General features: G+C 54.7%; 3 protein-coding genes across 4 annotated transcripts in view; 1 reads left to right on the top strand and 2 right to left on the bottom strand.

Moving 5' to 3' along the window:
• The window catches only part of SNUPN (snurportin 1), a 41955-nt gene extending 33702 nt beyond the window's left edge, over nucleotides 1-8253 (bottom strand). Inside the window, exon 1 of one of the 2 annotated variants that reach the window (XM_032342381.1) lies at nucleotides 8147-8253. The gene's annotated coding sequence lies outside the window, so the exon portion shown is untranslated. The remainder of the gene's footprint in view (nucleotides 1-8146) is intronic. The other variant, XM_032342382.1, reaches the window with a different exon arrangement.
• On the bottom strand, nucleotides 79-2116 carry IMP3 (IMP U3 small nucleolar ribonucleoprotein 3). Its single transcript, XM_032342384.1, has one exon. It carries the CDS (start codon nucleotides 1164-1166, stop codon nucleotides 612-614), a length of 555 nt encoding a protein of 184 aa, XP_032198275.1. The 5' UTR covers nucleotides 1167-2116; the 3' UTR covers nucleotides 79-611.
• A 727-nt stretch (nucleotides 8254-8980) lies between the features above and the next one.
• On the top strand, nucleotides 8981-17819 carry SNX33 (sorting nexin 33). The gene is made up of 2 exons (XM_032342375.1): nucleotides 8981-10482; nucleotides 16188-17819. The coding sequence occupies exons 1-2, from the start codon at nucleotides 9015-9017 to the stop codon at nucleotides 16439-16441; spliced, it is 1722 nt and encodes a 573-aa protein (XP_032198266.1). The 5' UTR covers nucleotides 8981-9014; the 3' UTR covers nucleotides 16442-17819.
• The last annotated feature ends 671 nt before the right edge of the window (nucleotides 17820-18490 follow it).

Raw genomic sequence — 18490 nt, 5'->3', positions numbered from 1 at the left:
CCCTATTCTTTTCTGCTGGGTTCTTGAGCCTTAGGAGCTCAGATGTGTACCTAAAAGAGAAAACCAGACAGACAAAAGTTTGCACATAGAAAGCAGCTGGACCATTTATTGGCATTTGGAAGTCTTCCTTTAGGCAAGGAAGGGCACCCATAATACTACAGTAACACCCATTTTATGAAAACGTGAGACCAAATTCTCCATCGTCTGTACATAACTTAATCACAAAACCAGAGCAAGTATTCTAATTAAATAGACTGAACCAAATTGTCCTGCTACAAGATAATACAGGGAAAGTTGAGGGGAAGGGGGTGGAGACCAAAGTTCCTTCACACTACAATGTTTCAGGCACACAATCCAACAACTCGACAGTGCAGCACCAAACTCCTTCCCAGTGACTCTTAAATCAGTCATTTATCAACAGTCCTAGGACTAACAAAATTCATGGAAAACGGCCGTACCCTTTGGCTCTGTGTGTAGCCTGCAGCTGAGGGGCTAAGTTCTTAAGAACCAAAGCCTGGCTGACACACTCTCGGGGAGAGCGCCCTCACAGAATCAAACTTCAGTTCTCAGCTGTCCCATCTATGAGGCACAGCCCTGGCCGGGACGATCCGCTAGGCCTCCAGATCGAAGTCATCGCGCTCCTCATTGTACTCCAGCACGTGCCGCCTGATCTTGGACGAGTCAACCCAGGTGACAAAGTCCTCCATGCTGCGCGTGACAAGGAAGGCGGGGTCGGTGACCACGTCGGGGCCCACGCGCACGTGGCCCTGCTCCACGAAAGCCACGGCAGCCTGGAGGTGCTGCGCCATACGCAGCTTCAGGAGCACGGTGGGCAGTCGGCGACGGCAGAAGGACGAGGCCGTGACGAAGTCGCAGAGCTCGAGCGAGCCGCGAGTGGGCACCAGGCCGAGAGCATACAACTTGTCCAGGAGGGCGGCCGAGGCGCGCACGCGAAACGGGTCGCGCTCGGGTAGGTCGCGCAGGCGCCGCGCCAGCTCGCGCACAGCCCGGCTCAGCTGGTTGTAGCGCGTATAGTCCTCCCGCCGCTGCAGCCGATAACGCCGCAACACGCGCAGCTCGTGCAGGTTGTGGTCAGTGACCTCCCAATTCAGGAAGTCCACCTGCTTCAGCAGCTTCTGCTCGTGAAACTTTAGCTTCCGCACCATGATGGCGGCTCCCGGTGCAGCAAACCGCCAGGCTAAGAACGCGCACGAGTAGCCCAGCGACTTCCGCCTCCGAGCGCGAAGACCGGGCCTGGGGCCCCTGGCCACTGAGGGAAAGGCTCGAGGCCACGCCCTCGATTTCCATTGGTCAGAGTGAGCCACGCCTCACATCTCTGTCTCGCGTTTCTTTTCGCGTTGGCTGAGGGGACCGGGAAGAAGTAGCGGAGAGAGGCCGGAGGTGGGGCGGCGGGCTGGAGGTGTCGCGGGGAGGTGTTTTTCTTTTCGTTTTTTGTTAAAAAATTTCGCGAGGTCTTAAGTTACCAAAAATGTATCCTCTAGTGCGGTAGTCGTTTCCTCTCGTTCACACTTACACCTTTTAGGGACTTTCAGGTGAGTCTGCCCAGAGAAGCTGAGGACAGTGCTGGGGGAAGACGGATGACCGCCGTGCTTGTTGAATGGAGTTTACCGTGCTAACCCTCGTCGGCTCCCTCCCACCTGGTGGGGATCTTTCCGGAGCCGGACGTTCGGGGCTGACCGGTAGTCCACGGGGCTCACTACCGCCGGGCCCTTCAGCAGGCCGGCTAGCGGTTCCTGCCTGTCTGGCGGGGCTGGACGCCGGCGAACCTATAAAATACTGATTCCCCGGCTGCTTCCTTACATGTATAGAATCGAGATCTATACGGGAGCTTCCTGGAAAACTGTATTGTTAGCAGGATTGCCACGTGGTTCCTAAAACAGAGCAAGTCTGAGAAATTTGGACGTTAAGTACGAAACCTAACTCCTCAGTTGAATTCATACAAATTAGCCCGACTGGGTGGGTGGACTTCTGGTCACCCAGTACTGAGTTTAAGAAATTTAACGCTGTTATGGCTAGTTACATCTGTAAGTTATGTGGACTCACCACTTTTTTTGCCCAGGCCTTTGACGCCACCTAGCTTCTTCGGTGATCATTTTGTCTTATTTTTGTATGGTTTTTATCGTCCTCTTAAGTATATAATACTTGATATGGAAAATAATATATTAATATATGGAAGTTACAAAATATAATGAATACTTATGAACCGGACAGCCAGTTTAAGAAAATGTCGCTAGGACCATTTCATCTACCTATTCCAGTCACTCCTCTAGCCAGAGCTAATGGTATCTATTCTTCTGAGTTTTGTGTTTATTTTTTCCTTTTGCTTAAAAAGTAAAAAACAGTTTTATCATTACACATGCATCTCTAAATACATTGAGAGCCTTCTTATTCAAAGTGGAGTCAGTGGACCAGCAAAGAGCTTGTTGGAAATACAGTATGTTAGGCCGATTCCTGACCTACAGAATCAGAATCTGCATTTAACAAGGTCCCCAGGTAATTTGTATACACACTGATTTTGCAGATGTGGTTAAATTAAAGATTTTGAGATGGTGAGAATATTCTCAATTATCTGGGTGGGTCCCATATTACCAAAAGGGTCTTTATAAATAAAAGAGGGGGGCAGAAGAGTCAGGAGATATGATGATGAAAGCAGAAGTCTGAGTGATGTGATAGTGGGCTTTGAAGATGAAAGGGTTCCAAACGCAGGGGACTGTGAGAGGCCTCTAGAAGCTGGAAAGGCAAGGAAATGATTTTTTCCTTAGAGCTCCCGAAGAAATATAGCCCTGATGACTCTTTAATTTTAGCCCAGTGAGATCCAGTTTGGATTTCTGTGAAAGAATAAAACTGGGTTGCTTTAAGCCACCAAGTTTGTGTAATTTGTAGTAGCTGCAATAGAAAACTAATACAGTTTGCTTTTTTTTTTCCTAATTGGTTTGAAGATGTTCTTTATGTATTACGAATATTAAACCTAACCAGTTATATATGGAACAAATATCTTCTCCCACTTTGTACTGCATCCTCACCCTTCATGTTCCTCCAACCTCACCTCCATCCTTATCCCTCGCTCAGCATGTCTGCAGTAGGACTCTTGGTTAACTTCCTGCTCCCCAGACAATAAACATAGTAAAAAACTAAACTATATGTGTTAAGTGACAAGCATTATGACACAAAACTGGGGTTTTGGGGGGTGAGGAAGGGCTGTAATTTTAAATAGGCCATGTCAGGGGAGGGCTTATTGAGAAGGTGATATTTTATAGGGATTTAGCCATATGGATATCTGGGGGAGGAGTATATCAGAAAGAGGACACAGTCTGCAAATGCCTTAAGACAGGAATGCACCTGGCATGTCAGAAGAGGAGTAAACACCATTCTCATTGGAGCAGTGGGCTCTGAGGGGAAGAAAGAGGGTTCAGATGACAGAGGCTCATAGGCCTTTGAGTAAGGACGGACTTTGGTTTTTACATTTGTGAGATGCTGAATGGTTTAAGCAGAGGATTGACATCTAACTCATGTTTTAAATGGCTCAATCTGACTGCCATGTTGAGAATAGACTGTCAGGAGGCAAGGATGGAAACTGATCATTAGGAAGCTGTTGTAGTGATCTGGGTGAGAAAGACATTGGCTGGAACCAGGAGAGCAGTAGTGAAAATCTGAAGTGACAGGAGTCCCAGGATGATGAGAAGAGTCCAGGACGGCTCCAGTTTTTGGCCTGAGCAAGTGGAAGAAACTACTCATCACTTGAGATGGAAATGCTGCCAAGTAGAACAGGTCTGGCATGCAGTACCCAATATTTCTCGGGACGTGTTGGGTTGGAGGTGTCTATTAGACATCCCAGGGAGATGTCAAGGAGAAAGACATTTGAGTCTGGAATTCTAGAGAAAGGCCTAGGCTGGGGATTAAAAAAATTGAAATTTATTGGCAGAAAGATGATCCTGGGAGGTCATCAAAGGAGAGAATAGGTTAGAAAAGTTAAGAGGAGCACTTTCTGTAGTCACTCTAGGATTAAGAATTATTGGAGAGAGGAGGATGAACCAGTGAGGTAGAAGGGAAACCAGGAGAGTATGGTCTCCCTGATGCAAATGAAAAGTGTACAGAGGGGGAAAGAGTGATCAACCCAGTGAAATGCTAAGGAGAGGTTGAGTAAGAGGGGAGCTGAGAATAACTATTAGGTCATTGATGACTTTGCCCTTGACAAGAATAGTTTCAGTGGAGTGTGACTATGAAAGACTGGCTAGAGGGGTTTAAGAAGAGAAAGGAAAGAAATTGCAGGCAGCTAGTATAGATGGCTATTTTGAGAAATTTTGCTCATGCATGCAGAGAAATGGGGCAGTAGCTGGTGGGGGAAGTAGAGTGGAGAATCTATTTTTTAAAGATGTGGGTTGACTCTTTTCCTCAATACCCACAGCTTGTTGGATGCCATTCCAGTCTATTCTACTTGCATAAAGTCCCAGATTTACTTCTCCCTAGCCCGGTACCCTTGCACTATCTCAGGTTCTTGTCCTCTCCTGTGCATTGTTACAGTGTAGTCCCATGTACTCTCGCTGCCACAAGTGGGGTCAGCTTGGAAACCACTGGCTGCAGTTCTCCTTGCTGACTCCTTTGCTAAAGGAGGAGAGTTGGGTGCTTGGATGGGGAATGGATGCTGTTTGCTGAGCATGAGTCAGGGCCCCAGGAGGAAAGAGAACACACTCCAAATAGAACGATGTGAGGAGGGGCAGCTGGCTGCCTTTGGCTCCGGTTGTGATCCCAGGGTTGGGCTCCCTATTCAGCGGGGGGCCTGCTTCTCCCTCTCCCTCTGCTGCTTCCCCAGCTTGAGCTCTTTCCCTCTGTTAAATGAATACATTAAAAAATCTTTTTAAAAAAGAATAATGTGGTGGCGCCTGGGTGGCTCAGTGGGTTAAGCCTCTGCCTTCGGCTCGGGTCATGATCCCAGGGTCCTGGGATCAAGCCCCATATCGGGCTCTCTGCTCAGCAGGGAACCTGCTTTCCTCTCTCTCTCTGCCTGCCTCTCTGCCTACTTGTGATCTCTGTCTGTCAAATAAATAAATAAATAAAACTTAAAAAAAAAAAAAGAATAATGTGAGGAGAATTAAATAAAAGGACTTTGTCTCAAGGGAATGGGCAGGGTGTAGGGAAACCACAAAGGTTAGTGCAGTTCCCAGGGACTAGCACCTGGGCCGGGGTGGGTCGGGGGAGTGGTGTTATCCCTAGACTTCAAGAAGGTCATTGAAAGGGAGGGAATTGAAGATACCAGTACTGGATGGAAATCTCTATGAGACTCAAGAGAATTTTTCCCAAGAACCTGGACATAAGGGTGGCTCCTGAGAGTTAGAAAAACCCCACCCAGAACAGAGGTAGGAGTAAGTCTGAGATCCTTGGTCTGTGAATGTGTGACTGAGGTGTTTGGGAATCAACTCAAAGGCCATCAGGGAGGTGGCTGGACTAGGATCCTGGTTGGGTAAGCAGAAATCCTACTGATTGTATTAATGGAGCTAATAAAGGTAAAACGTTTACAGCAGTGTGTGGCACTGATGAAGAAGTTGCTGTTGTTAGGCTCAGCTTGGAGAGAGGCTATGGGAACTGAAGAGAGATCACAAAGAAAGGGTATCCCAAAAGTAACTGGGGGGAACATACTCCAGCTCTGGTTGTAGCAAGAGTAGGATGACCCGAATCCTTAGAATCAAGGCTGCCCCTATTGTGGGGGTCAAGATCTCAAGATTTCTTGGCTAAAAGACTTGTCACACCGTCTCCTCTTCCTATCACGGGGTTTTCTGTTTCTGAGCTAACCTGGTAACTGGGTTTCCTAAGGAGCAGCTCAGACTACCATGCTCTGTTGATGCAAAAATTCAGGCCTGCCTGACCAGTTGTATTTCTCTTTGCAGTTTAATACCTGGGCTGGTCACTACACTTAACACTGTGAGCAATTGGTAATATAACTGTCAAATCACTTATGTTGTACACCTGAAACTAACGTATTTTAGTTTCATGTATGTCAACTCCAGTGACAAATAAAAATTAAAAAAAAAAACAAACAAACCTGGCCTTCAGGGGTTTGTACATAGCCAGGTCATATCCAGCCCTGCATAGGGAATCAGATCTACTCACTGTACCAATGAACTTGGGTTTTGGGGCCAGAGACCTGCACCTATAACCCTCAAAACAGCCAAAGGTGGGGCGCCTGGGTGGCTCAGTGGGTTAAAGCCTCTGCCTTCAACTCAGGTCATGATCTCAGGGTCCTGGGATCGAGCCCTGCATGAGCAGAGAGCCTGCTTCCCCCCCCTCCCCCACCCCCACTCCTGCCTGCCTCTCTGCCTACTTGTGATCTCTGTCTGTCAAATAAATAAAATATTTAAAAAAAAACAAAAAAACAAACCAAAACAACAACAACAAAAACAGCCAAAGGTGCCCAGCTTTAGCAGCTCTACCTTGTACCAATCTGCAAAAAGTAGGAAAAGTCAGAATGAGGAGGAAGGATGTTCTAGGTGGAAGAGGGTAGGCAAGGCTCCAGGGCATAGCCAGGAAGAGGAGTAGGGGCTAAGGCCTTGGTCTCACCTTAAGCACCTCCTCCTCCAGGAAGCCTTCTTTGATCCTTGCTCCAGCCATGGGACAAGTGCCCTCCCATGCACATTTCAGTCCCCTGGTGACACTGGGTAGGGAGTTACCGGTCTGATGTATCTGAGCTTCAGGAAAGTAAGGACAATGTCTTATCTTTGTAGCCTAGGGGGCCTGATACAGAATGATTACTAAATTGATGCTTCCTTGACTGCATGACTGAATGAATGAGACAGACACAGGATAGATGAATTAAAGACAAGACCGTGGACTGTAAACCCAAGAAGGCACAATACCTATTGCCTGTTGTGATGTAATCTCCAGCCCCCAGCAGAGTGCCCGACAGTCAGCGACCAAAGTGTCCCGGATGGGCTGACCGAGTGTCAGATCCCCCCTGCCTCTTTGCCCGAGCCTCTGTAGACCACCCCTCTCTCCTTGCTGCTGACTGCAGATGAACATCTAGTCCCCGTGGCCGCACAAAGCATCAGGGAACCGGTTGTGCCTAAGCTTGTTCCCGGTTGCTACATACGCAGGGTTAGGTCTTTCCCTCTGAAGGAAGTCTCCCAGGGCAGGGGGCACTTCTGGCCTTGTCTGGCTAAAGTACCAGGACCTGCAGCGGTCAGTATCCCAGGCCTCTAAGGATTCTTCCCAGAGGGCGCTGCTGGCACTGGGGCCGCCCTGGGGCCCCCTCCGGAGAACAATCCCCAGGCTGCGCCACGGCCCAGTTTCATCCTGTCTCCCCAGGGAAGGGGTGAAAGGGCAGGGGAATGGGAGGGGGGCATCGGCTGCTCTCCCGGCACCCTTCTTCAATCCCTTCCCCCGGGTCTTGGCTCTGGCATCCTCCTCGCAAGCCCTCACTTTGCAAACTTTCGGAGTTTTCCGTCACTTGCGTCATGGGAAAGGCAGGAGGGTGACAGAACCCAGGAGGCAAGGCGAGGCGGCGGCTGCGGCGGCAGCGGCAGCGGCGGCGGCGGCGGCGCTCAGCTCCTCGGGTCCCCGCGGGGCGGACTGGTAGGGGATCCTGGAGAATTCCGGCCCCCTCCTTCAGACCCAGACCCGAGCGAGCGAGGGAAGGCGAGCGCGAGAAGGAAAGACGCGAGGAGTAGCCGAGGGCCCCCGGCTGCAGCGCTCCAGGCCGCGGGAGGGCGGAGCCGGGCCGTGCCGGCCCAGCCAGGACGCACGGAAGTGCGGTGGAGTTTGCCCAATTCCCCAGCCAGCTTTTCCTCCCTCCCTCCCTCCCTCTCCCCACCCCTCACCTCCCCCTCGGCTATTCCCTCCTTTCTCCGGACACCGCCTCCTGGAATCCCTTTTTTCTGTTGTTTTGGAGCTAGATTCTAGCTGGCGGCGGCGCAGAGGGGCTGCGACTGCTGAACGAGGAGGCGGGCCGGGGGCACAGCCCGCCGCCCGCCGGCGGGACACCGCGGGGCCGAGCGGAGGACCGAGCGCCAGCCGGCCGGGCGCGCCATCTGCTCGCCGGAGCGCACTCTACAAACTCCTGTTGAGTGTGTGCGTGCACGCCAGGGCTGGGGGTCTGTAGGGCCTGCGCGCCGGGGCCGGGGACCGCGGGGCTTACCTTTGGACGGGATCCTTGGACTCAGATCAGGGTCAGCTTCAGGCTCAGAATCTGCGGAGGAGCTAGGCAAACAAAAGAGGCCACTCAGCTAGTGGCCAGAAGTCGCCAGAGCGCCTCGTCGCGCCCCCTCCTTCCCTAGGGTGGGGGCCGGCCGCTCCGGAGGCGGGAGAAGGCTCCTGAGCCGGCTGAGGGCTGGGGGCCGGGGGGCCAGAGGCCGGGCCAGAGCCGGCTGGGCCGCCAGGGTCGGCGGAGTTGGCGGCCTGTTGTGTAAGCCTCAGTCCTTGTTTTCCCCCCCGGCCTGGCTCGTTGTGAAGCCGGACACATCCACCCTTGGACTGGATTCAAGAGGCTGCTGCTTTTCTCCATGCCCTTCTTGGATTTTCTGGATTTTTGAAAACCCAGTGGCCCAGGAGGAGGAGGAAGGAGGAAGGAGCAGATCTGCAGAGGAATACGAGAGCAGCCTGAAGGAGCTGAGAGCCAGAGCTGCCTCGGTTTCTGAAACGGTGGTTTTTGAGTGATTCTCTTCTGTTTTAGGACATTGTTCCAGTGGAAAGTGTCAAATTCTTGCCCTCTTAAAGCTGATTTCTTTAGTTCACTTGACTTTTCTTCTGGGAGGGGAAGAAAGGAGAGACTACATGGACATGATCTCTCCCTGCTCACAGGAGGGTTCCGGAGACCTAATAATAATAGGCAGTTAATGGGCCTCGGACATTGCTTTGAGTAGTGGGAGGCTGGACAGCATCTGTGGGTAGTAAACCCCAGTTTAGGGGCCAAGAGACTGAGCTGCTGTGAAAGGCCTTGAGCTGCTAGTGCATTCCCAGTTCTGGGCAGGACGCTGTCCTCGTCTCTCTCTACCACTGGCCCAGCCATGGCACTGAAAGGGCGAGCCCTCTATGACTTCCGCAGCGAGAACAAGGAGGAGATCAGTATCCATCAGGATGAGGACCTGGTCATCTTCAGTGAGACCTCGCTGGATGGCTGGCTGCAGGGCCAGAATAGCCGCGGGGAGACAGGGCTCTTCCCTGCCTCTTACGTGGAGATCATCCGGTCTGGTGCCAGCCCCAACCATGCCGACTACTCCAGCAGCCCAGGCTCTCTGGGCACCCAGGTGAGCTTGTACGATAGCTCTGGTGTGGCCAGCCCTTCCAGGAGTGGTGGGGTCAGTGGCTTCCTCTCACACCAGGGCAGCTTTGAGGAGGATGATGACGATGACTGGGATGACTGGGACGATGGAAGCACGGTGGTAGAGGAGCCTCGGGCTGGTGGGCTGGGCACCAACGGGCACCCACCTCTCAACCTCTCCTACCCTGGTGCCTACCCCAGCCAGCACATGGCCTTTCGGCCCAAGCCAGCCCTGGAGCGGCAGGACAGCCTGGCGTCTGCCAAGCGCGGCAGTGTGGTGGGACGCAACCTCAACCGTTTCTCGTGCTTCGTGCGCTCTGGAGTGGAGGCCTTTATCCTGGGTGATGTGCCCATGATGGCCAAGATTGCCGAGACGTACTCCATTGAAATGGGCCCTCGTGGGCCCCAGTGGAAGGCCAACCCCCACCCGTTTGCCTGTTCCGTGGAGGACCCCACCAAACAGACCAAGTTCAAGGGCATCAAAAGCTACATCTCCTACAAGCTCACACCGACCCACGCCGGTTCGCCAGTCTACCGGCGCTACAAACACTTTGACTGGCTCTATAACCGCCTGTTGCACAAGTTCACTGTCATCTCGGTGCCCCACCTGCCGGAGAAGCAGGCCACAGGCCGCTTCGAGGAGGACTTTATTGAGAAGCGGAAGCGTCGGCTCATTCTCTGGATGGACCACATGACCAGCCACCCCGTGCTGTCCCAGTATGAGGGCTTCCAGCATTTCCTCAGCTGCCTGGATGACAAGCAGTGGAAGATGGGCAAGCGCCGGGCCGAGAAAGATGAGATGGTGGGTGCCAGCTTCCTGCTCACCTTCCAGATCCCCACGGAGCACCAGGACCTGCAGGACGTGGAGGACCGTGTGGACACTTTCAAGGCCTTCAGCAAGAAGATGGATGACAGTGTCCTGCAGCTCAGCACCGTGGCCTCAGAACTGGTGCGCAAGCATGTGGGGGGCTTCCGCAAGGAGTTCCAGAAACTGGGCAGTGCTTTCCAGGCCATCAGCCATGCCTTCCAGATGGACCCCCCGTTTAGCTCCGAGGCCCTCAACAGCGCCATTTCTCACACGGGCCGCACCTATGAAGCTGTCGGTGAGATGTTTGCCGAGCAGCCCAAAAACGACCTCTTCCAGATGCTTGACACGCTCTCCCTCTACCAGGGCCTGCTCTCAAACTTCCCCGACATCATTCACCTGCAGAAAGGTAAGAGCCAGAGTGGGCAGGAGACCTTGCCGAGTCTGCGCTCTGCAGGGCACTGGAAATCTGAGGATAGCCTAGGGGAATAGGAGCAGCCTGTCTAGTCTTTCTGTCTCATTCATTCATTCCACATTGTGTTGAGCACCTGCCATGGGGCAGGTGCTGGTCTATGTGTGGGATGTTACTGTAGACAGCTCTGGTCCCTGACTTCGAGGAGCTCGCTGTTTATTTTTCATTGTCCGTTCGTTTGCTCATGCATTCCATTTTTTCTGTTTCTGTTTCATTTGATCATCTAGCCATTCTGAGCTGAGCCCGTCGAGGTATCAGGCTGAGTCTGGGAACATGGAGATGACTGGGGCCCAGGCCTTGGCCTTGAGGAGCCCAGAGGCTCGTGGGGGACAGGGACACAGATAACAAGAGCACAGAGTGTGGCCTGTCTTCCCATTCCTCTCAAGCTCCACTCCCTGCCCTCGTGTTTTGGAGCCTGTTCGTCGCACTGCATACCCTATCTGTGAGCTCCCTGTCCATGTGCGGGAGGCTCGCTGTCCCCATTTTGCAGATGAAGAAGCTGATGTCCGCAGAAGGCTGGCTGCACAGGGAGTCCGTGGCCCAGCTGAGACTGTCCCTTCCTCCTGCGCCTCCCTAAGGACACAACCATGTTGGCCAGTTCCCAAGCCCAGCTGTGTTTTCAGTTCTCATGGCCCCCCTCCGTGGGGGAGGGACAGGATGAGCCCCTGTCTGTTACTGTTGGGCCCTCAAGGAACTGCCAGGGAAGTGACTCATCCCAGGTCACCTAGGGGCACCGGGGCTGGTCCAGGGGAGGAACAGGGGTTCGGGGCACTACCCACATGGCCCATTCAACTCCCCCTTCCTGAACCTGGCTTCTTTTGGCCTGCGCAGTGAGTGAGGGGCTGAACTGGCAGGTGGCTGAGTCCTGGGACAACAGGCCGGGCAGATGTTGAGAGAGGTGTGGTTCTCCCTGGGGCTGCTTGGTAACTCCGGAAGAACGTCTGCAGGGCGTGGGGCTGGCTCCCGGGCCCCTAGGCCCTGAGGTCAGGCCTGGCTTGGTGCGGAGTTTTCCTCTGGGTGGGGCTCAGAGGCAGACCTCTGGACTGAGCCCGGGGGGACAGCAAACACCACCCTCTGCCTCTGTATCCAGGAGAGCCCAAAGTACGCCAGCCCTGTTCTACTTTACCAGGAGATCGCCTTCTAGAACTTCTCCCAGGTTCCTTTCTCCCCTCACTTTCTCATCCTCTTTCCTTTCCCTGCCCTTTTTTTCTCACCTTCACCTTCCTGTCCTCCTCCTTTCACCTTCCTTCAGCTTCAGGAAACATGAGCCCTGAGTTCTAGTTTTGGCTGTGTTCCCAGTTTGCTGGGTATTCCCGGGAAGTGCCTTCCCCTCTCTGGGCCTTAGTTTCCTGATCTAGAAAACAAGGGAAGGTCGATCCAGTGAACTCTCAGGAGGGGAGCTTCCTGGGGAGGATCTGGTGGAGAACAGGGTCATGCCTTAGAGCTGACTCTGAGCTCTGGGGCAGGCATACAGCAGAGGCGGCTGGCTGACGGGGGCCTGTGGGGCAGGTGTCTCCCTGGCCGGAAGTAGAAGCACGTTCACTGCTGCACTCAGGCCTGGGAAAGCTGGTTCAACCAGCTCCTTGGATCGTGTATGTCTGTGTGGGCAGTGGCGGGGGAAAGCAGGGGCACAGTGAGTAAACAGCCACCCCGGGCCAGAGCTGGGGAAGGAGCGTGGCCCCTTCCCCAGCCAGGGCTCCCAGGGTTGCACTGAAGCAGGAAGCAGTGATGTCAGGCTGGCCTTTCAGAGGAGCAGGGACGCAGAGCTAAGAGAGGCCATTTCCGAGTGTCTTCCTGAGGTCTTTCTGAGAGTGAGGGCCCAGCAGTCATCTGGGCTCATGCATTCAACCTTAGGCAGAGGCAAACCCACCTTCCCTCACCCTGAGGACCCCTCCCCAGTGGACCAACTCATTTGGGCTTACTGTTCCCCCTTCTGGGCTGTGGCTGGGCAAGTTAGGGAGGAGGGCTTGGGATCTGGCTGAGACAGAATTGGGCAGGTTTGGAGGACCATGGCCTGATCAGGCGAGAAGGAGTTCCATGCTGGCCATGTGGGTGGGACCCTTTCTTAGAGAGAGGAGCAGGAAAGTTGGGCCTCAGATCTCCAGAATTCTGTCTAGTCCATCAGGACATCTGAAAGATAGCAAGCGAATGGCAGAGGCCATGGAAGGAAGGAGACAGGAGGCTTAGGTGGGGTCAGGAGGCCAGGATCTGGACAAATATTGCCTCTGAGATGACCGTGAGGGTGTTTTTCCTCTCTCAGTGTCCCCCTTAGTAAAACAGATCGTGGAGTCTACTTGGCACTGAGATGAAGGCCACCACTCTGTCTGCCCGGTGGCCCAGCAGTCTAGGGGTCCCCTAAGAGAAGAGGAACCATATAATTAACCGTTGAAACCCGGACAGTCTTGGCGTAAAAGGGGCCCCAGTCATAGTTACTCTGGGACAAGGGGAAATAGTGCCTATCCAGGGCCTCTCCCTGTGAGCCAGCAGGGCAGGGAAGTTACTGTGGTCCCCTGTATTTTCCCGATGAAGTCCAGTGAGGTGGGGATGATACGCAGAGCAGAAATTGGGGCCCAAGGGTGTCTGAGTACACCGCCCAGGCTGGTTCCCTTGTGCCAGACAGATGGGGTGAAGGAGCACCCCAAGGGATGGGTGCACGGGTAGATGAGGCAGAGGGGAAAGATGAGGGAGGATGGGTGCTTAGCACCCTGCTAACTCAGTTGGCGTGCTTGGCGGGTCGGAAGCAGGCCCAGGAACTCACAGTGTGCGGCAGCGGCCATGGGACTCCTAGGCTGGCGGTGGAAGCATGTCCACAGCAGGACCAAGTGCTTGTCTGGGGGGATGGGCAGGTCTGACCTCTGTGTTCTAGGCTATCATCTAACCCTCCTTCTCCCTCCCCTCCTAGACTTCCATAAACAAAGAGAAGCCTCTTGCTACCAGCCACCAGCAGCTGATGCACATGGTTGCATGGAGCATCTTGAGCTCTTAAACTCTGCTGGGTGCTGGCCTAAGTACTTTGTACAGATGAGTTCTGTTAAATCCTAACTACACTCTAGGGTGGGGACAGTTATGATCCCATTTTTTAGATCTAGAAACTCAAAATCACTGTACTGCCAAGAGCAGTAGTCAGTGGCATCAGACCTAGTCCAGCCTGTTCCACTGGACAGCTGGGAGACCTCTGACCCAGTGGCTTTCTGGAAGTGACACAGCTGGGACGGGAGCTCAGACCTCCTGTCCCTGACGTGGGTTGGGGGTGATTTCCTCGGAGAGGCGGGGACAGGTTAGATTTAGGTGGGAGCGTCAGGAGTGTGTCTGGGTCCCGACCTTCCTTTCCTAGTTCCTGGGATCCAGCTTACAGGACACCTGCCAGGGCAGGAGGCTTCCCTGGGTCCTGAGCTCTGGGGTTGAGTCCTACATGGAATATAGCAGAGCTGCCCGATGGGCCTGAGTCCCGACTCCCAGCCTGTCTCAGGGGTATGTTAGGGTTGTTCGGTCTCAGCCCCAGATCTGAGTCACAGGGTGGGGAGGTGACAGAGAGCAGGGTGGGACCTCCGCCTGTCCCCTCCCCTCCACAGCTTTTGTCCCCTGTTGCTGGCCCCCTGCCTGGGTGTGGATACCTAGCAATTGCAATAGATTCATTTCTATTACTTGGGCCTCTGTCTCCCCGTCAACAAAAGGAAACTTTCTCTCCTCCAAGGTCAGAAAAGCCCTCTGGAATCTGGGTCCACCCTCACTGCATCCAGATTTTTTTAAAGCAGCTGGAATCCAAGCTAGTTAGTGTGTCCTTTTCAAGTAGGTTCCTTGTCTGTTATCTGGGGGCCTCACACAGATGGGGTGACCTGGGTGACCTAGCATGGGGTCTCTGCAGTAGATGTCCACATCCCCAGCTGTCCGGGGCACCTCTGCACCCCCACATATGGGGCACGAAGGAGGCTGGGAGGCCCTAGGGAAGTCCTCCCTGGCAGGGCCTCAGTTTCCTTTGTGCTGCTGGCCTCTAGGACCTCTTTAGCTCCGAAGTCTCTTATTGAGCCCTTGTGCTGGGCCTTGGGATGGTCCCTCTTGTGCTACCCAGACTTGGGCAGTTGGGGTGGAACAGGAGGCGGGAGGTGGCTCAGGGAGGGTGGCAGAAGGAGCAAGTGGGTTGGGAGCTGGTGACGGCGGAATTCTTTCTAGTGCGGTGTGAGCGACCCTGGAGATCCTCCAAACTTGTGTCTGCCCGCCTCAGGTGTCCCTGTTAGCCATGCACTTGCCAGCTTCTATGGGTGCCTCTGTAGTTGTTTCCAGCATGTGGAGCCCTGGGCCTGCCACAGAGTAAATGACTGAAAGAAGGATCTCGAATGCATTAGACATCTTGAACAAGAGTCAGAGGCACCCAGCGGGCTGTTGGCGTGATTGGATGCTTCTCAAGCGCTCGGGGCTGTGTTGTCCTGTGTGCCAGGCCTTCCTGTACCTGTACCCTGCTTTGCACAGTGCAGTCCCTACAGCCCTGCGAGGAGTGCACGTCAGGCCCAGGAAGACGTCCTCCTTACCCCTGCAACTGGCCCCGCAGCCTTCAGTGCACAGTCAGTCAAGTGCCTGTTAATGCAGAGCTGAAATTCATTCACCAACTGCTTGCTGATTTATTCAGATTCTTCTAAATTGGGTCCCCTGCCCAGGTTTGTCCCCCATCCCCCATCTGTCACCTGGTTAGTGCAGGGCCTCCTCTGGTCCCTCTAGGCTGGTGGGGAGACACACACAAAGGAAAATTCCATGTGACTTTGATGTGCTGTTTTTAGAATCAGTGGGGGTCGGGAGCGCCCTGGAGAAGGGTCGGGAGGTGTGGGAGGCATCCAACCTAGGGGCACTGCGGGAGGCTCTGGCAGGGAAATGCTGCCCGAGTCTGATCAGGGGCCTTAAATTATACAGAAAGATCTTGCGGGCAGAGAGGTGGCGGTAGGAAAGAGCAGGGTGAGTTTGATGAACACGGGGTCAGCATGGAATGGGTGCAGGGCCTAACTCCCGGAGCGCCTCCTGGCTGGGCAGACAGCCAGCAACCTTCGTCTGCGGGTAGAGGGGCACCCCTCTTGGCTGTTCGTCAGGTGGTATGGAGAACCTCTTAGACACTGGGCCTGAGGTGGGAGCCCCTTAGTTGCTGCTCATGGAGGGACTGGTCGAATCCGCTCATCAGACGTGTACCCAGCTCTCCTGGGGGCCAGGCCTGGTCCTGGGTGCAGGAGACACTGAACTCACAGAGCAGAGGGAGGCAGGCAGAGCAAGCACAGGGTGGTAAGAGCCAGGGCTGATGGAAGCCCCAGGAACACGGGGAGGTACCTCATGCCCTGGGGGGCTGCTGGGAAGGCTTTCTGGAGGAGGTGACGTCTGAGCCGATTAGGAGCCAGTGTGAGAGACGATGCTGGTGTTGGGTAAGGACGACCCTGTCCTGGAACTTGATACAGCCAGCAGGGCTGTGATGGGCTGGGTGCCACAGGCCGCTGGCAGTGCCCCAGGTCTGGAGGGAAGATGTCCTGATGGTGAGGGTTTGGGGGAGGTCCTGGGGGAGACACCCAGGTGGCTGTCCCTGAGGGGGCTCCTGGAAGGTATAGGGAGCAAAGCAGGCAGACCAGAGCCCTAACTTCCCTTGTCCTCCTCCACTGTGCCCGTGCCAGGCGCCTTCGCCAAGGTGAAGGAGAGCCAACGCATGAGTGACGAGGGCCGCATGGCACAGGACGAGGCAGATGGCATTCGCAGGCGCTGCCGTGTGGTGGGCTTCGCCCTGCAGGCCGAAATGAACCACTTCCACCAGCGCCGCGAACTCGACTTCAAGCACATGATGCAGAACTACCTGCGCCAGCAGATCCTCTTCTACCAGCGGGTGGGCCAGCAGCTGGAGAAGACTCTGCGCATGTACGACAGCCTCTGACCATGTGTCCCCAGCCCCCGCCCTGCGCCTCAGCCTGGTCGCCGCCACGTGCTCTGCTCACTAGACCCACCTGCTCCAGTAGTGGCTGGGAGGGCTGTGGGGGCTTTGGACGAGTCCTGGGTCCCCCTGTGGAAGTTCCCCAGCTCTTAGAGGTAAGGGGCACAGCAGGGGTGAGATCGGGGTCAGGAACCTTCCAGGCCGAGCCCTGGGCTGTGGGTCAGCGCTTGAGGCTGGGCCCTGGGTCAGTGCTTGAGGCTGGGCCCCGGCCTTAGCCTCCCGTAGAACCTGCAGTGCTCACTCACCTGGCCACCACCCCCACACTCGTTCAGCAGGCACGGGGTGGCCCTGCTGCGGCCCCATGTCAGATGCTGGCTGGGTACCAGGGCTGCGACATGCCTGCCCTCAGGGAGTCCCCAGGCGAGCTGGGGTCAGACACAGAAGCAGACAAGGGCAACACAGAGTGACTGATGGTAAATAATGGCTTCCTGAAAGCTTAAAGAAAGAACCACTCATTCTGCTGGTCAGGGAAGGCTCCGTAGAATAAGTGACGTTTGAGTAGTGTTTTGGAGAATGACAGGACCTGGCAGACAGTAGATGGGGCCAAGGGTGGAGGGGACAGTCAGAGAGAAGAATAGCATGGGCAAAGGTGTGAAGACATGAAAACACCCCCTCTTCTCTCCCTTACTTTTCCCCAGTAAGTTTGGTGCCCCCTTGGTGGGGATTTTGGCCTTTGTGACAGAGGGAAGGGCTCTTCCTCCCCTGTCGCTGTCCCTGCCTCACTTTGTTCCCTTAGGAGGAGCTGCAGGCCAACTCCCTCCTGACTCCCCTCCACCTCCTGAGCCTCCATTAGCTCTTGGTTAGGGGACCATGCAGCATCTTTTCCCTGGGCTCAAGGTGCTGAGATAAGCCAGTGACCCCAGGACCTTGGTGGCACCTTCGTGGAAAGGACACCCAGAAGTTACCAGATATTTGAGTTCACCAGCAGCAGCTCTGCACATTCTGAGCAGGCGCAGGCCCCAATGAATCCCGGAATCCTTCCTGTTGCACAGAGGGAAGGCCAAGGGGAAAAAGACAGGGGCCAGCTTGCCCACTGCCCCAGAAGTCCTGGGCCCACGCGCCTATGGCCAGCCTCACTGTGATTTCAGCCCCGGCTCCCTCCCCAGCCAGGTTGTGCTGTCTCCCACCCATGTTTACATCCTCAAGGGGGCTATTCCCTTCTCCCAGGCCAGGGTGTGGGCCATCAGGATTGGGGGAACTGACAGGTGCCACTGCTGGCCTCCCCAGGAGGTCATGGCCACTTCTGGCTCCTGCTGCTTGAATCTTTTTTTCTTTCTTGTTTTCTTGATAAACCTTTTGCAATTAAGACAACAAAAGCATGGCTTGTTTGTTTGTTTGTTTGTTTGGATCCCAAAGGGATTGAGGGTGGGAGAAGGATGAAACCCCAAGTGTCCCTGGGAGCTATTAGACTGTGAGGTCTTAGTGGGCACAAAACCTCTAAAGCTTGTAGGGAGGGCTGTGCCGATAGCAGGTGCTAGCTGGGGAGCTAGAGGTGGCCGTGGACCCCAGCTGGACACCATCCTTCTCAGTCCTCATGCTCCTCATCTCTCAAATGGGTGGAGTCCTGCTGAGGGTTTTTCTGCACTGCCCAGTGATCAGTGACGGCAGGAGCACCTTGCGAGAGGAGGCCAGGCTCAGGACAGTCTAATGGAAAGGGGGTGCCCCAGGGAGGCCCTGGTCCAGGAGAGGTGGGAGGTGGGGGGGGGCACTCGGGATCTGTGTCCTTCCCCAAGCATTCCAGGGCACCCAGTCCTGTGGTGGCTTCCATGTTGGGAGCTGAGGAGAACTGCCCTCCCCTTGCCCTGGCCAGTCCCTCAGCGATGTCCCAGTTAGGATGAGCAAGAATCAGTTTCCACGTGGGAAGGAGGGGTGCTAGAAAACCCCGGGTCTCTTTCAGAGCAAGGGGATAGGGCTGGCAGGGCTGGGCCCCAGGGGAGACTATGACCAGGCCAGGGGCCCAGGGAGCTCACAGCAGTGAGAGGGGTGAGGAAT

Source organism: Mustela erminea, chromosome 5 (assembly GCF_009829155.1).
Source record: "Mustela erminea isolate mMusErm1 chromosome 5, mMusErm1.Pri, whole genome shotgun sequence".
Classification (NCBI taxonomy): Eukaryota; Metazoa; Chordata; class Mammalia; order Carnivora; family Mustelidae; genus Mustela; species Mustela erminea.
The sequence above is the reverse complement of the archived record's forward strand: the minus strand, read 5'-3'. Positions and strand labels throughout refer to the sequence as shown.

Excerpts from the sequence above, each read along its gene's own strand:
- SNX33 (XM_032342375.1), top strand. The coding sequence starts at position 9,015 with ATGGCACTGAAAGGGCGAGCCCTCTATGACTTCCGCAGCGAGAACAAG. Across the intron at positions 10,483-16,187 it reads CATCATTCACCTGCAGAAAG|GCGCCTTCGCCAAGGTGAAG; the intron begins GTAAGAGCCAGA and ends TGCCCGTGCCAG.
- IMP3 (XM_032342384.1), bottom strand. The coding sequence starts at position 1,166 with ATGGTGCGGAAGCTAAAGTTTCACGAGCAGAAGCTGCTGAAGCAGGTG.